A 16,111-nucleotide genomic window follows, 5' to 3' on the forward strand; every position below is an offset into this window, starting at 1 on the left:
CGCGTTGCTCCTGAACAGTTCTGTTTCCTATTAATTATAGGATTTCTGATGCCTCTGAGCCCCTCCTCTCTCAGATGCTGTGTTTTAAAGAAAATGAAGGCTTATTTGTTTAGTTGAAAACAAAAATGGTCATCTTTTATTCCTTGCAACTACTGTGTGGGTAGTGTTGGGTTCTTTTGCTGGAGGAGGCTCAGAACTGCTTGGGAGGATTGTCACGGTCCCACTATCCCCTCTGACCTTCAAGCCACCCGTAAGTCCCCTGGTGCCACCCCCCTGACCTGTTGTGATCTCAGCAGGAGCTCAGATCTACTTTTTTTTTTTTTTTTTTTTTCTGTCTTGGCTTTGTTGTGGTGTCTGTGTTCTGAGAACAGTCCATTGTCCTCTAAGGGACACTGTAGGGTGAGGATGCCTGTTTAACCGGGGAGAGATCTTAGGGGAAGAAATTGCAAGTCTGTGCCATGCTGAACACTTTTTAGTAGTCATGCAAAAAAGATCACGGCTGCAGCCTCCTTGAGAGCAAGAAAGAAGACTTGGTCAGACTGTATTGGTCTGTTGAGTTCAATGTACTGTGTCTGATTGGGGCTCATAGCAGATGGTGGGGGCAAAATTACAAGGGAAAAGATAGGTATGGAAGGATCCTTGGATGCTCAGCAGTTAAGGGCTGTTCTTAGCCAAAGCTGGATTTGGGGCCATCCTGCTTCATAATCACTAATGGATCTGTTCTCTATTAATTTGTGTAATCCTCTTTTGAGTCTGTGTCTAGTCTCCATGACATCATCTGACAAAGAATCTTTCTAATTTGGTATTGTAAGTGGGAAAAATATTTTCTTTGCTTCTGGTACTGCCTGCGCATTTAACAGGAGCCTCCTTCTTACTGCATAACACAAAGCATTCGTGCTCCCTATAGCATTTGTAAATTTTAGTCCTGTCACTGTTCTAATCAGTTGTTTTTCCACCTATGATTTTTAAGCTTTTGTTTCCCAAGATAGATTGGTTCTTTCTCATGATAAAACATGCTCAATATGCAGAAACCATTGCTGTTTACTTGCATCTGTCAGCTGAATGGCAGTCATTGTGTTGCGGTGTTGTGTGTGGAATAGTCAAAGATTTGCTCGGAGAAACCTTTCATGAGTTAAACCTTACTTGTAGCTAAACATAATCATTAACCTTTCAAGACAGTCAAGTACACAGAGAAGGGAGGATTTTTGTTTCCTGACAGGTATATGCAAATATACAGATTGCAAGGTGGGGCCTTTCTCCAGTGCTTTGTGTCAAACCAGTGTACATGTTTTCTGTTTAATCAGTGCCAAGAGGAAACTTTTGATGCAGAATGGTCTTTCATTTCCCTAATTTAATTGCCACAGATGGCTACTTTTCAGAACGGTCAAAAGGTCACACTGTCTAGTGAGTACAGCCATTGATCAGAGGTCAGGAGATTGCCCTTTTTTTTTCCATGGTTTTGCCTCTGACCAGTCGTCTCTTCAAAGGAAGGCTGCTTCTCCTTTCTGTGTCACTGGCTTCCCAATTTGGGGAATGAAAAGGGTAATGGTGTCCTATCTTGTATGTAGCTTAAGGTCCTTTTTTGAAATATATATAGACTCCTATAAGGTATAATGAATGTAAATGCAATAGGACATTATTTGATACGTCAAAAATTAACTGCTGTCTGTCAAAATGTAGCTGTAAACAAATGTGCTAAAGTTGGAGCATTGCTGTTATGGCCTCACACAGATCAGATTTTGTCCATATGATAGCCAATATTTTATCAGTATGTTGGAAGAAAACAATATTTTCTGAAAGTGGGCTGTTGCACAGAAGCTGAAGAATGGGAATTTTGAAAGGAGCCTGTTGTTGCTGCAGAACAGTTGGAATTGTCCTTTGAGCTAGGCACAAATGTTTACTAGGGTCCTACGTGCAGAGAAAAAATAATGCAGCCTGTGCCTTGTGGCTGAGGGGCTTCTGCTACCACAAGAGCTTGGAGGAAGATTTGGGGCTTTTACAGATATTGGCTGACCATGAACACCCATTTTCAGTGGGCTGTCCAGCAGGCTAATGTGATCCTTGCATGTTTTAACAGGTGATCGCCAAATACAAGTAGCAGGATTAAATAATCTGTGTACTGCAGTAGTGGAATAGTTGCAAAAATACTATGTCCAGTTATGTTACTGACTGGTTGAGAAAGAGATGGAAAACGGGGTTTGGAGAGGAGTCAGTAGGTACGTTAACAGCTGGAAAAATCTGCCTCATTGTGAAACACTGTTTAGCTCATCAAAGACAAGCTTAGGGGTTAATTACGTGGCACAGGGAGCAGAAATTTGGTAACAGAAGTCTCTTTGGTTTCATAGACAAGTGTATAACAAGCACTATAAATGCAGGCCAGAAGAGAAGCTGCCCAACTTTAACAGGAGTGTAATTAATTACTGAAACAGTTTAGCATGAGCCTGTTGCTGGCTGCTTTAAAATCAGGATAGGATGTTTTCCCGGGAACAGATTTCTTGTTCAGAAGGAACCATCCTGTTTCTTCCTCCATTTCCTGGTTAACTGGCCAAGATGAACTATGGCAGTAGCTTCTCCTGGCTTCCTCTGCAAGAAAAAAAGGTTGTGCTTGTGCAGAGGATTACTTCAAAGTTGCCAATTTCCAGGACAGGCTCAAAAATGTAAATTTAAAGCTAAAATCTGTGCTGAAGGTGCAGAGAGCAACAGCTTTCTTTTAAGTCACGCACAAACCTGTTCCCCAGGTAAACTTATGTAGACTTTCCTAATATGTTCTCACAGATCTCCATGTTGTTAATGCCTTTATTTTTTTGGCCCTAAAAGAACTCTATGAAGTCTTCAGGTTTTTAATCTCCTTTTTCTAATTGAAAGAGAGTCCCTGTTTATGTGTTTCAGCTGAGTAGCTTAGCTCATGAGCAGTTTGGGCAGAAGTTAGGACTAGAGCTGGAGAAGAACAAACTATAGAATGGCTGTAACAGGAGGGATCGGACTCAAGGGGTTTCCCATATGAACAGGGGGAAAAATCAATTTCCTACAGGCAGCTTCTTTCAAACATCTAAGTAACTGGAATTTCAGAGCTGGAGATTAGCAAGCTGGACCAGTGCATCTGGACAGATGCTGTGTCTGGCAGTGGTCAATACCACTGTCTGCAGAGGAAGAAAATGCCTTCCTTCTGCGGAGATGTGCCTAGGGAGGTCTGTGTGCGAGACCTGTGGTGCAGCCACTTTACAGTGACTTTGATCCATTCTACTCACCCCTCCTGGGCATGGCTAAATTTAGACATGACAACTGTGGTAATTTCTCTTGGGCATTAGCACATATGAGTTGCAAAGTTTACTGCCTTTTGGTAAAGTTGTTTCTGGGTGCTGTCACAGCCTCTTCTCCAACAGATGAAGCAGCGCTTGGTGTGTGCCACAACACATCAGGAGCTTCTTCTATTGTATGATGGAGAAGCCAAACCCCTTGCTCAGTATCAGGTATGCCTTCACTTCTTTATTGCTTCTGCCTAAAGCCACATTTTATTTCAGGAACAGTGGCCCCTTCTGGAGTTACTCTGGTGTTTTGCTTTCTGTATGTGTATAGGGGGAGTTTCATGGGCTTTTTGCAACATTTTCTCTTTCCCCCTGTGGTGTCAGGCAGAAGAGCCCACGACAAAAATGCTATAGCCTGCCTGCCCACTAAGCACTGGGCTGGCTTGGTGGCTTGCTTTTGGAAGAATGGGATGTGGCAATGATCTTCTAGGGCCATTGCCATAGAGTCAGGTTTTTCTTGGCTTCCTGGTGTTTTGTTATGTGCTGATTGGCAGCCAAGTGGACAAACAGGAGAGGAGGGGTGATTTGATTAATATCAGATCAGGCTCTATGGAAAGTCCTGTATTCTGAGAACAGAAGTTTCTGGAAAGCACATAAATAAGTAAAACATTCCCAGGAAGTGTGCAAGAGCAGAGAGAAGGTTACTCAGATTTCCATGTGTCTTTTGCTTTCCTTGTCCTGTTTGCTAACCTGGGAGGTTAGAGCCTCTTGCTGCCCTGTCTCGTACCCCTGGAACCTTGTCTTCCCTGCTTTACTGAGAGCACAAAAAAAGGTGCTTCTCGGGAACACAGTGTGAATTTGTGACCTCCACCCTTGCCTTTCCCATTCCTCCACTCATCTGTTTTTCTTAGCCTTGTACTTTTAATCACAGAAACATCAGATAGGTCACTCGCTGTTTTGTTGGACTGTAGCACATGATTGCTTTAACTCTGGACTTCTGCACAGCTCCGTAGCCACCACTGAGCAGCAAGAATCTCTGCTGTTTCCCCGTGACTGCCTTGGTGCTGAAAGCTGCCTGACCTTGCGCTGTCTGCCGGTTGGAGCTGCGCAGCTGTGGAGCTTGTGGTTTGGGTGCTGGCAGACACTGTCCTCATGCTTTCTTTGTTCAGCTGTGGTTCCAAGAAATGCAGTGAACTAGAGACCTGGCTGCAGGGCGGTGGAGGTAATACCAAGAACCTGTCAGAACATGAATTCGTACTGGAGGGGCTGTTTGGGGAACAGGAGCTGTGGGTGGAGGCTCATGGGAAGCTGGAGGTGTTCACAAAGTTTTGCATTTGTTTCACTCAGCAGCAAAGATGGTGGGGGGAGGGGGGAAACGGGGGACGGGGATGGGGACACACACACCCCAAATAAATGACAGCATGAACTTAGGGTGAATTTGGCAGTGAAGCAAGACTTCCTGGAATTGCAAGGTGAGAGCAGGCTGTGAGTGGCTTGGCTAAGAGACAAAAGCTTGAGAACCTCTGAGTGCTGGAAATTAAGTAGCATGGGAGGCAAATATTTGTCTGCCCTGTATATGGAACTCCAGATAATAGGACTCTTCTAGTCCTTGGAAGGTCGTTCTTTGTTAGTCAGGACCAGATATCCTTCTCCCTCCCAAGTATGTCCTGCATTTTTTCCTGTGGATTTTTAAATTCACTTCTGACTAAGACATAGAGGGTCTAGATACCTCTCCCCGCTCATTTTGTGCTAAGCAATAGAATGTAGGTCCCTGAAAACCCATCTTGATACCTGTATCACTTCCAGCCCAGTGCAATGTAAAAACCCTTCCAGATGCTTTGCTTCTTGCCTAGCTTACCACCCTCGTGAATGCACAGGTTTCAGAGGTGGCTCGTGCTCTTAACATCCTCTTGAATATTTATTTGCACAAAATCCTGTAAAATGGGAGAGAAGGGGAAGTTCATTGATTATTGCTGTGCAAGAGGAGTTTGCAACAGGTAGAGAGATTGGGAATTAATCATGCTGGTAACTGCAGAGCTGTGAGCTGGCCCCGTTCCTAAGTCTAGTCTATGGCCCCATTGTGTTGTCTGCCTGTAACAGATGACAAAAAGGTCCTGGGGACACTGGCATTGCTGGTGCACCCTGGAAAGGGGCCAGGGGCATGGCAATCCTGCAAGCTGCAGGGGAGAGGACAGCTGTGGGGCAGTTTTAGCCATACATAGGATTTGCTCCAAGGGGCAGCAGCAGTAGCTGCTGAGCTCACCTTTTCATGTGACTTCTAGCTCTTCCTCTCAGCTGCTTGAACATATCCGTACACCCATCTATTGAATGAAATGTGCAGTCTGCCCCTGCACACAGATGTCAGCAGCTCTGTTTTGGGGGCTACCCAAGCCATGTCCAGGACCCTCCTTCCTTTCCACTTTGCTGCCATTGCAAAGAGAGGATTTTAGTTTCTGGTTTTGTCCATTTGCCATTCATTCCCTCCATACTTTCCAAAACTGGCTTTTGCTGGGGGATAGGATTTCTTGCACAGACTAAGGGAAAAAAGATCTTCAAAATGTTCCATTTCTCCACTCTGACACAAATATCACACTTACACCCATGTAGGCATACACCAGACTCCAGGATAAAAGTAGTTCTGCCAGTACCGGTAGCACTGGTTAGCAGGTTTTTTAGTGTAGTAACTGCTTTGTTACTGATAATAAAGATTCATGCTGTAAGCGATAACTTGAATTTTAATAACTTCACAGTTGAGCATTTGTCCTACCCAGTGGTTAGCAAGTTGTGGGCAAATACGGAATCAGGTCATATTTCTAAGATATTTTTTTAATTTATGATTTTACTTGCTCCTTAATACAGCACTTTGGATATTTTTTAAAAACATTTACAGCTTTTTATCTAGAAGAGTAAAAACAAAAAGGTAATTCAAGGGTAGCCAAGCACTGTTCATTTAGATGATGTGGTAATCTGCGACTTTTCTGCAGGAGGTCAGTTGCCTTTGCGTGGCTGTAGACCTGCCTCTTCCTAGCTGGAGTCTGGGGGACCTGTTCCCGCAATCTTAAATGGTATCATTGGAAAGGTGTGGATGAGGCTTCTGGAGCACTGGGTTCAATACTCTGCTCTGCTGTAGTCCTCCTTCATGAGTTTGGCATAGTCACTTTTTACAGTAGTTCATCTGGAAAATGGGAGTTGTGAGGATAAATGTGTTAATGGTACTGAAGTGCTCAGCATGTTGCAGGGACAAGGCACCTGAGCAAGCTAACTAATTTTCCTGGATTTAGAAAATACGAAGATATGCTGATTGTCATCTTTGTTTTATCCAAAGTAGTGGTTTTCTGTAGAAAGGACATTCCTCTCTCTGATGTATTGAATCCTATAAATGGTATGAGTGAAAGTAAGCTCTTTTGAACAGCCTGCCGTTTCAGTTTAGAGTGCCAGATTGTGGAGAATTTACCTAACATATTCCAAAGGTTAATTACCTAGGATGCCAAAGTGTTTTCTCTTATTTCCCGGTGGAACTTTTGTAATTTTCATCTGTTAACCTTTAGAGCTGGTGATCAAACTGATGGTTAAGATGGCTTTTAGCAATGGTGGCATTAGCAGGTGTTTGCACTCTGAATCTGTTCAGTTAGAGAAGACATGAGGTACCCTGCGCAATAAAGACCACACAGCCTTTGTCCATCTGCTGTTGTCCCACTTTCTCTGTGTCTGGGACTGGCATCTTTTTTTAGCACTTTCTGCCTCTTTGTGGCTCTTCCCCAGCTGTGGCTCTACTCAGATTCTTGTACAGAGATAGGGGATGTCTGTCTTGCAGGGTATTTTGTAGTCTTTGTATGAACACTGTAACGCATGGCCAGAAATACTTCATCTCCCAAGATGAGATTTGAAAGTGGTTCTGCTATGTTCTGCAAAGTGCTTTAATTTATCAGTTTTCAGTGGTGACATCTTGGAGATTATGGTGTGCTTGGAGGAGTGCAGATTTTGGTTAGATTGCTTGCTGAAAGATGAAAAATACTGAGGAGAATCTGAAGAACACTGTTTCAAAACAATTTTGGATAACTTAACCATTCACGATTTCTGAAAATGAAACCTGGTGGCAATGGCAAGGGTCTAACTGGACATACTCTGTATCGTGGTTGCCGGGTTTTTCTCATTGTCTTGCACATGCTGGGGAGATGTGGTTTTCACGTGAAAACTGTAAGCAAAGAAAAGAACCATGGTATCACAGCCAGTTAATGCAGAATTACAAAATGTCTTATTCCAGTGTGTTCTGTTTTGTCTTTACTTCGTGCTTTTAATATGCGCATACTTGCAAATTTAATTTGACATCAAATAATCTATTCTTGTAATTTTTTCCTGATTTTCCAGTTACAATACACCTGTTTTGCTTGCCAATCAAATTTATTTCATAAAAGAATTTGCTTTCATAATTATTGATATTTTTTTTTAGTGAGGTACTAATGTCTGGGAAAGGATGTAGTTTCTTTAGGTTGTCACATTATTTTTATGTCTTTTAATTTTGAACTATTATGGTAAATGTTTTATGAGAGAATTAGCCTTTGCCTCCATAAAAAGTATATGAAATAACCAAGAGTCAAGAAGCAGGATACAAAGCCAGTATCCTGCTTATAATATACATGTGGTAAAAACTGAAATCAGTCATATTTGAATACAAGCTTTCGTAAGCACTCTAAAAATACTTTCACTGTGGAATGTGTAAAGTAGAAGTTCCTTTAGAAACTCTAAGCTTGAAATTACTAATGATAAACTTTAAGGAAGTTAAGAAATGGTGACAGTAGTTCTGCTGTGTGGAAGTTACATTTGGACATCTGTAATAAGTAACTTGTGCTACTCTGTGATCAGCCCTGGAGACAGATGGTTCTGAGTTATTGTAGAGATTTCCTGGAAATATTTTTAAGTGATCAGAAATGACTGGTATTTCAAAGAGTGATTTAGTGACTGAGCAGAATTTTTTGGGTGGCTCTTCCTCTGTGGTCTTGGACTCATCAGCACCTGCTTCCCCAAACCAGCTGCAGTTACAATTTGGCTGTCTCCACTGCAGAAGTGTTTTCAAACTGGTTCATCTGGAGCTGTTAGCTGAAAGGCAAAAGCTGTTTTTGTACATAAGTGGGTAGATAAGGTGTTTGTTTTTTCCTGTTGCTATCTAAGTGCTGTTAGTCCTCTAATGGTTTCCCACAGTCCTGTTGGGAGCCTGTAAGAATGGTTTCCTCTGTAATTGTCTAGGAAAGGAATCCCAGAGCAGCACCAAGGAATATGTGATTTTGAAGGCTGTTAGCAGAACTGCCTTATGAGTGCAGTGCCGATAACACATGGTAACCAGGGTAGGGCATCGCAGTGTGGCTCCTCACAGCCGGCGGAGGCTGCCTTGGGCATCAGTCACCAAACTCCACTTTGCAGAGAAGACACGTCTCTGAGAGAGGCCTCTCGGAATGGTGCCCTCCAGCCTGCGGGCTGCTGCTCCTTCCGTTTTGGGCATTTGGGTATGAGCACGCAGAGCTCATTGCTGAGGAGCGCTGGAGGCTATGGAAGGCAGAGGGCACAGTCTGGAGGAGCACAGAGGCTGTTGTCCTTACCTGGTGGGCAAAGGCACAGGCATCTCTGACTCGCTCCAGCTGCAACAGCAGAAGATTTGAGGAGAAAAACCAATGAAAACAGTTAAAGGTGCTTATTCCTAAGAAGCCCCTGAAGGTCCCAAAAGGCTGTGAAAAGGGGCCTGAAGAAAGCTGAGGAGCCAGTGGCTCCCAAAAGGCTGTTGTTGGCAGAGCCAGGCTACTGGAAAAGCAGCAAAGCCTAGCACTGCTGAGCTGAAAATGGCAAAGGCTCAGAAAAGCTGATCTGAAGTAGAAGTTATGTTACCAGGAGAAATATGGAGAGTTTATACATTCAAATCAATCAAATATCTCCTTTTTACTTATGCTTTCAGGCTCTTTGAGCGGGAAGAATCAACAGGCAAAGGGTTCCGTTAAAATGGGGTGGTTCGAAGCTGCTCGATTTGCAAGGCCTGAACAATGTTGAAATATGCCTCTTTCTCTATCCCAGACTGTGAAGTAGTGCAGGCTTCACTTCTGTTCTCTAAGCAGTGGGGGTGTGCTTGCATGTAGGGGCACAGTTCTTTCATATGTTTTAAAACAGTTCATGTCTAGTGGGAAACCTCAGAAAATACTGTCTGACAAAACAGCTCATGTCCCATGTTCTCTGCCACCAGGGATGTTTCACTGAAGCTCATCTGTCCTAATGCTTCATTTTTACACCTGTTTGCATCCTCCCTCCCTCCCTCCCTCCTTACTGCAGATGCAAATTGGCCAAGCATGAAGGACAAGCAACAGCAACAAATATCTTCTTAAAAACTACGGCTTTGCACAAGGCACTTACTACACTGCACCCCAATGCAGGTGATATATCCAAGTTAGAGTGATATATCCAAGGAAGGGGTTATGCCGTTGTGTACAAGCCTGCCCATTTTAGGCTCCTGGAAGAGGCCGTTGCTTACTAAAAAGAAGCTGACCTGCCTGCCAGGATGTGTTGCTTTTTAAGTATTCCTGCTTATGCCAAAAACCATGCAAGATTCCTTGTAAACATAGAAGGCCAGTAATTTTCCTTTTGGTTTTTACCTGTTGGCAAAATAAAGCCAATTATTCTTTGTAAATTTTGTTAAGCTTCCTGGATTTACAGGAGAGATCCAAGAGCAGACCTCTCAAGTGAAATAACGTAGTCATCATAGGAGTGCCTTGGGCAGGAAGGCCTTGTTTCTGTGCTGCTGTGCCATGAAAGTGCAAGGATTGCAAGGAGTCGTGAGCACCTGCTGAAGCTGCTGATGCACTCAAGGCATTCATAAGTTTTCTCCAGTGAATAGCAAGAGAAGTTCATGCTGCAGTCTGAGGGAGGCTCATGTGTGCTTTCTGTTGTAGCTAGTCACTCATTTTCACAAACCTTCCAACTACCTCTCCTGCTATGTTGGATTTTACATGAAATTTCAAAGGGATTTAAAAAAGAGATTGGTGGGAAGGAGGAGGTAGCAATGGCAGACGCATATGCATCCAGGAGCATGGATGGAAATGTTTTCCAAGTGCCTTTGTACCAACAAAATGTAGCAGGAGTCCAAAATATGAAATCCATGTAGGGACCTACTCATTTGGATCATTCAGTAATTCTTTGCCTTTGCTTTTCATCTGCAGGTTGGATTATTCGTTTAGATGCTGTTAGAAGCTGTACCCCTGTCTCCAGATTACATACCACAATGAGACAGTGTAGAAATCTTAAATTTTGAAGCTTCCAAATTCTGAAAGTTGGAATTTTGGAGTAAATAAAATGGTGTTTCAGAAGATAATGTGCTCCAGCTGTTTGGTTATTGTTTTTCCCAACAGTGCTAGAAGATTTCAGAGGATCTGTGGGAAATTTTATCCTGAGGATTTGGTTAATAATCAAAGCACTCTGTGGGGGAGATGAGACCGAACTGACTTCTAGTATGTCAGTTCCATTGCTGACATCTGTGTTTTAAAAATTAGCCACAAAAATAAATGGGCTACAGAGTGAAGAAATTTGAACTCCAGTCCTCAGACTGCAAAGGTGTGAGTAAAAACGACTCCATTAGAATTTTTTTTTGATTGGTTGTTTTTTTGTTAGGATCTTGTCTCTTTAGTTGTGGAGGAAGAATCTCGGAAATGTGAGAAGAATTCAGGTCTCTGCTTCCAAGTTCCTGTCTCTCATCCTGTGATCCTGGAGATTGGCTGTGGCTCTGGGGCAATTGCTCTGAGTCTGTTGTGCAAACTGCCACAGGTGAGCTTTTGTCAGTGCTCATGGTACCATAGATGCCTGTGTTACTGGACAATGCCGCTCTACTAGTCTTCATTGAGACTTCACAAACTTCTTTGCTTTTATGGTACTTAAGCAGCTGAGGTTTCTGACAGTCAGGCTCTGTTAGTTCATGCTAGGTAGAAGAGAGAAATTTAGGAATTGCTCTTCCCAGCTGTCTGCAGGAGTAGTGGAGATATAGTCAGGATGAGAGAAGCAAATGTTTTCATTCTTCAGCTGTCACAGCTCACTATTAATCACCTTAGCTTGAAGCACTGATGGGTGTTCATTTAACCCAGTATCCTGGGCTGTGGGACAAGAGGGGCTGAGGCATGGGCACACACTCTATTAATTGAATTTATGGGGCAGTCATCTCTAAAAATCACTTTGTTGTGAATCAAAAGATCTTGTCTCTAGGAGACTGAAGACTAAATGAATACAGGGAAGGGATTACCACAAAAGTGTCAGTACTTGGGATCAGTATGACAAGAATATGTCATAACTGCCAAACAACATTTTTGGTCTTTTGTTCACTAATAACAACTCATGCGTCTTCAACAGAGTGAAATGAGCATGAAGGGGACTGAGATCTGGGTGGCCAAAGCCCTTCTTGCCCCTGATTATTGTGGCATGTAACATGCTTACTGAGATACTGTTGGTAAACAGAAAGGGAAATGAATGCAAGATCTCATCACACGTGATTAAGGGAAAAATATTCCCCTTTCCTCAGAACAGCAGACCAGCCAGTTCCTTCTTGTGAATGAGAATTGCTGTGGCCAGCCCTTCCTCTTGTAGAAGTATAAGACTTCATGTGTGTTAGAGGTTGATGTCTGTGTTCCTCTGCCCAGTGACCTGATAAGGTTAATACTTCAGCTTTGAGACTTTATAATTACTCTGATTTCCTGAGCTGTACTTTATGCTCTTTTCCTTGCCTCTTAAGTTAAAGAGCTGTGTCAGTCTGTCCCTGTAACTGATGACAGTCCTTTCCCAGCTGGCTAATGCAAACTGCTGTGCCCAGACAAACAGGGAACCTTGACTGATCAGCGTTAGTGGTAGCCATGCTGACAGCAAAGTGAAGGTCACACTCTGTGTGATCTCTTCAGTTTTTGAGGCAGAATTTGGCACTAGGGTACTGAGAAAACAACAGCAACTTTTCACTTACGGACTGGGCTGTGTCCTTCACTTTCAGGGTCAGCTTTATGTGTGTGTGCGCTAGTCTCAGGCTGTGAAATCAGTCCCCCTGGGAGTGATGGCCAATCACACCATCATCTCCAAATCCAAAGTAGTTTAAGCATGCTTTCTCTATGTAAAAACTTACCAACATCTGTTTTAAAAAATATTAAGCAAAGCAAAACCAGGTCAAGCCTTTGCCTGCACTTTTCCCAAGGTGGAATGGAAGGTCAAACAAATCTATAACTATGTAGTCCTGGCTGTTATGCTGGAGGACTCTCGAATACTTGATGCACAGTCAAATACATGCAGTTAGTACGTGCAGTGAATGTGGTGTAAAGACTGCAGTGGAGTAACTAGGCAAAAGGTGTCTGCATAACAGATGGGAAATGCCAGAACCTCTGTCCAAACGGTTGTTTTAATTCTGGAAGGGATTCTGTCCACATTAGAGAGGAGAAGCCTGTGACATCATCTTCTTTCAACCTGTGACTTCCCCATACTAGTCAGAGTGTTGAGTCTCACACTCAGCGTGACTCCCATTGTTGTCAGCTGAGTTGGTTTGGTCAGAAGCCTGTCTATTTTGGTAGGCTGATGGCAATGCTGTGGAGTGCCTTCTGTCACGTTAGCAGCCTTATTAGAAGTGACTCGTGATCCCATCAATGCCCCTGAGATGCACTCTTTGTGAGCTGTTCCTATTAGGAGCCAAGAGTGAACAGTCAATTGTAATTTTTATCTTGCATGTCTTTTCTGGCAGAACATGTCTGTATAGGAACCTTGATGCTGTAATACTTCTTTGGTGGTGTTTTGTTTTTTTTTTGTCCCAGAGCCAGGTGATAGCCGTGGATAAAGAGGAGGCTGCTGTGGATCTCACTAAGGAGAATGCACATAGGTATGAGCCCACATGTTACCCATTTTTTGTAAATTGTTGTTTGAAAAAGACCAAGAGTCCTCAATATTTGGACATGTGATCATGTTTATCACCACTGGAAACCAGAGAATGTTCTAGTTGGTTGACCTCCTGAAGTGTGTAAGATTTCAGAAGGAAAAAAAATGCTTATGTTTACCAGAGTGTTTTTTTCTTTGACTTGTGAATGTGCTTTTTGAAAGCAGCAGCCTAAATAAAGCAATAGTACTTACATGCTGTCTGTCTTCGAAGGGTTTTCAAAGTGTTTCATAGTAACTGCTCTTACCCCTTCCTGCGAACTTGAGAAAATCAAAGCAGCAGGTAGTAAGAATGTATATGTCACTTTAGCAGGTTAAGGACGAGTATAGCCTGAACCTTTCTCTCTCTGGCTCCCTACATCATTATTGCCGTGCTTGTTTCTGTCGTTGGTCCTCTAGACATAAGCTTGCACACTCAAATAGCACTTTTACTCTATGTGCTAGTGTGGCAGTCTTGGGTTTGGTGAGAATGGTGCTGCTGGGTCCTGTGCTGTTGGGACGTGGCTGGGCTGTGGCTGGACATGCAGAGCTGCTGAATCAAACTTCTTGTGCCTGAAGTCAGGACAGATCTGTATCAGGTTGACCTTGTCCTTCCCAGTGGCTCCGCATCCTCAGCTGGTTCTTCTTAACTCAGGTTGTTCTGGACTGTGACAACATAGTCAGCCCCAGACGGAGAATCGCAGTATGCTCTTGAGCCCAGGACCCCAGTCTCCGTAGGCATTGTAAAAGGTACAGAGCTCTAGTATGTATTCGTATCCTCAGTAACTGCTGGGCCCTAGGCATTAATTAGGGCAGTCTCAGAAAGGGTTCCTGCTCGCTGCTCTTACAGTCTAGTACAGTTGTGAGTCTTAAATAGTGCTCATTAACTGACTGTAGTGGTTTAACCCCAGCTGGCAACTAAGTACTATGCAGCTCCCCCTGCTCTCCCCCAGGGATGGGGAGGGGAATCGGGGGAAAAAAAGGTAAAACCTGTGGATTGAGGTAAGGACAGTTATATAATTTAAATTATTATAATCAAATAATAATAATAATTTTAATGCAAAAGGAGACAAAAAGAGAGAGAAACAAAATTCAAGAAAGACAAGTCATGCACCATATAGTTGCTCACCATCTGCTGACCGATGCCCAGCCAGTCCCCAAGCAGCAGTTGGTCCCTCCCAGCCAGCTCCCCCCCGTTTATATACCGAGCATGACGCTCTATGGTGTGGAACATCCCTTTGGCTAGCTCGGGACAGCTGTCCTGGCTCTGCTCCCTGCCAGCTTCTTGTGCACCTCCTCATCAGCAGAGCAGGGCAAACTGGAAAGTCCTTGACTTAGAGTAAGCACTACGCAGCAACAACTAAAACATCAGTGTGTTATCAACATTGTTATCGTACTAAATCCAAACCCACAGCATTGTACTGGCTACTAGCAAGAAAATTTTCCCCATCCCAGCCAAAACCAGGACACTGGCATTTCTGTCTGCAGGGCCCACGTGCCCTTTCTTCCCAAGCTGCTGCCAGCATTGGGGCTACAGAGACAGGCTACTTCTGTTTCTGGCTGCGCTGAGCTGCATCTCTTCACTTCTTGCAACTCAGTCCCAGCTGTTATGTGAGTCGGAAGTGATGTGTAGGAAAAAAGCTTTTCCTAAACTTGTCACCTATTACCCTTTGCCTCCTAGTCCCATTACAGGGAATGGGGAGCAGAGATTTTCTTCTGATGTGTCAGTGTGAAACCAAGTTATGCTGCAATTTTGCATAGATAGAATAAAAGCTGGCTAGATCTTTGCCTCCTCGGTAGATTGTTGCTCTGGCATCTGGGAAGAATCATCTTGCTTATTAACGTTGCTTGTTGGCTCAAGAGTGGATGAGGGAGTGTAAATGCCATGCCAGAGAACCTCATATTTCTCCATGGATATTTTCATTGTGTCCTTGTGATCTTGCCTATGGCATGATGCCCTGTAGCTCTTGGGAGAGAAGCCAGTAGGATACGCTGTGTTACTGCTTGACTGAAGCCAGCTTCATTTCTGCTTTCTTTTTCAGAGCTCCCTTAGCACAGCTGTGTTCTCTAGATGCTTAGGTGAGTCTTGCTCTCCCTAAATCAATCCCAGTGCCAGATGGCCCATCTGGACACACTGCAGACAGATGCAGGAATCCCTCCCTTTCTTGATGCCTGTGTATGCTGACAGAGCAGTACCACAGGCCCTCAGCAAAGTCAAGTAGGACTTGGATATAAGGCCTTCATTGCAGCATGCTCTATGAACCTCATTGCGTAGCCCTGAGGTGTTATACTGAAGAGCTGGGAGGAAAACTGCCACTGTGGTGGGAGGAGAGAATATGCTGGGAAGAGTTGGGCAGTTTGTTTTCTCTAGACACTGACTGCACTGAAGACAGGAGTTGGGGGACAGTACAGACTCTGCCACAACATGCTGTTGCTGGTCTGGGAATGGCATCTCCTCTGGGAGGCTTGGAGGCTTTCTCCAACAGCAGGTCTTGGCCAGCCTTGTCTTTCTGACTTTGCGGGGTGCTTCCTCTGACATTACTCAAATGTCTTCACAAAATTAGAAAAGAGATCTATTTTGATGGGTGAACCATATAGCTGAGGAATTAGAGGTTCTGTTCCTTCCTTGCTGTTTCATACTGTCTTTTTCTGTACCTTCTGTAGTATCAGGCTGCCACCAAGCACCAATGCTGCTTTCAGACTAGTCTCTTTCCTGTTTCAGGAGCATCAAGGGAACTTTGCTTAGGACTCCTAAGATTCAAGGGGATTACTGTCTCAGTTTCCCCTGGCAGGGAGCATATTCTGTAGCAAGCTGGGAGCTAGGGATGGATCATGCCAGGTTGTGACAGACTGGAGCACCATGCACCATGCAGTGGTGGTCTGGCAGTCTCAAGGCTGTTATACCTTGGATTAGTGTAGTGAGTCAGAGAGATCAGAATCTTGCTGAGGTTTCTCCCTAAAAA

General features: G+C 43.8%; 1 protein-coding gene across 3 annotated transcripts in view; it reads left to right on the plus strand.

Moving 5' to 3' along the window:
• Positions 1 to 16,111, plus strand: part of HEMK1 (HemK methyltransferase family member 1) — a 34,555-nt gene that overhangs the window by 10,275 nt on the left and 8,169 nt on the right. For all 3 annotated transcript variants that reach the window (XM_037383027.1, XM_037383030.1, XM_037383029.1), the window contains exons 5-6: positions 10,890 to 11,042; positions 13,052 to 13,116. In XM_037383027.1, coding sequence (XP_037238924.1) covers positions 10,890 to 11,042; positions 13,052 to 13,116 — 218 coding nt within the window. The remainder of the gene's footprint in view (positions 1 to 10,889; positions 11,043 to 13,051; positions 13,117 to 16,111) is intronic.

Source organism: Falco rusticolus, chromosome 4, assembly GCF_015220075.1.
Source record: "Falco rusticolus isolate bFalRus1 chromosome 4, bFalRus1.pri, whole genome shotgun sequence".
Taxonomy (NCBI): Eukaryota; Metazoa; Chordata; class Aves; order Falconiformes; family Falconidae; genus Falco; species Falco rusticolus.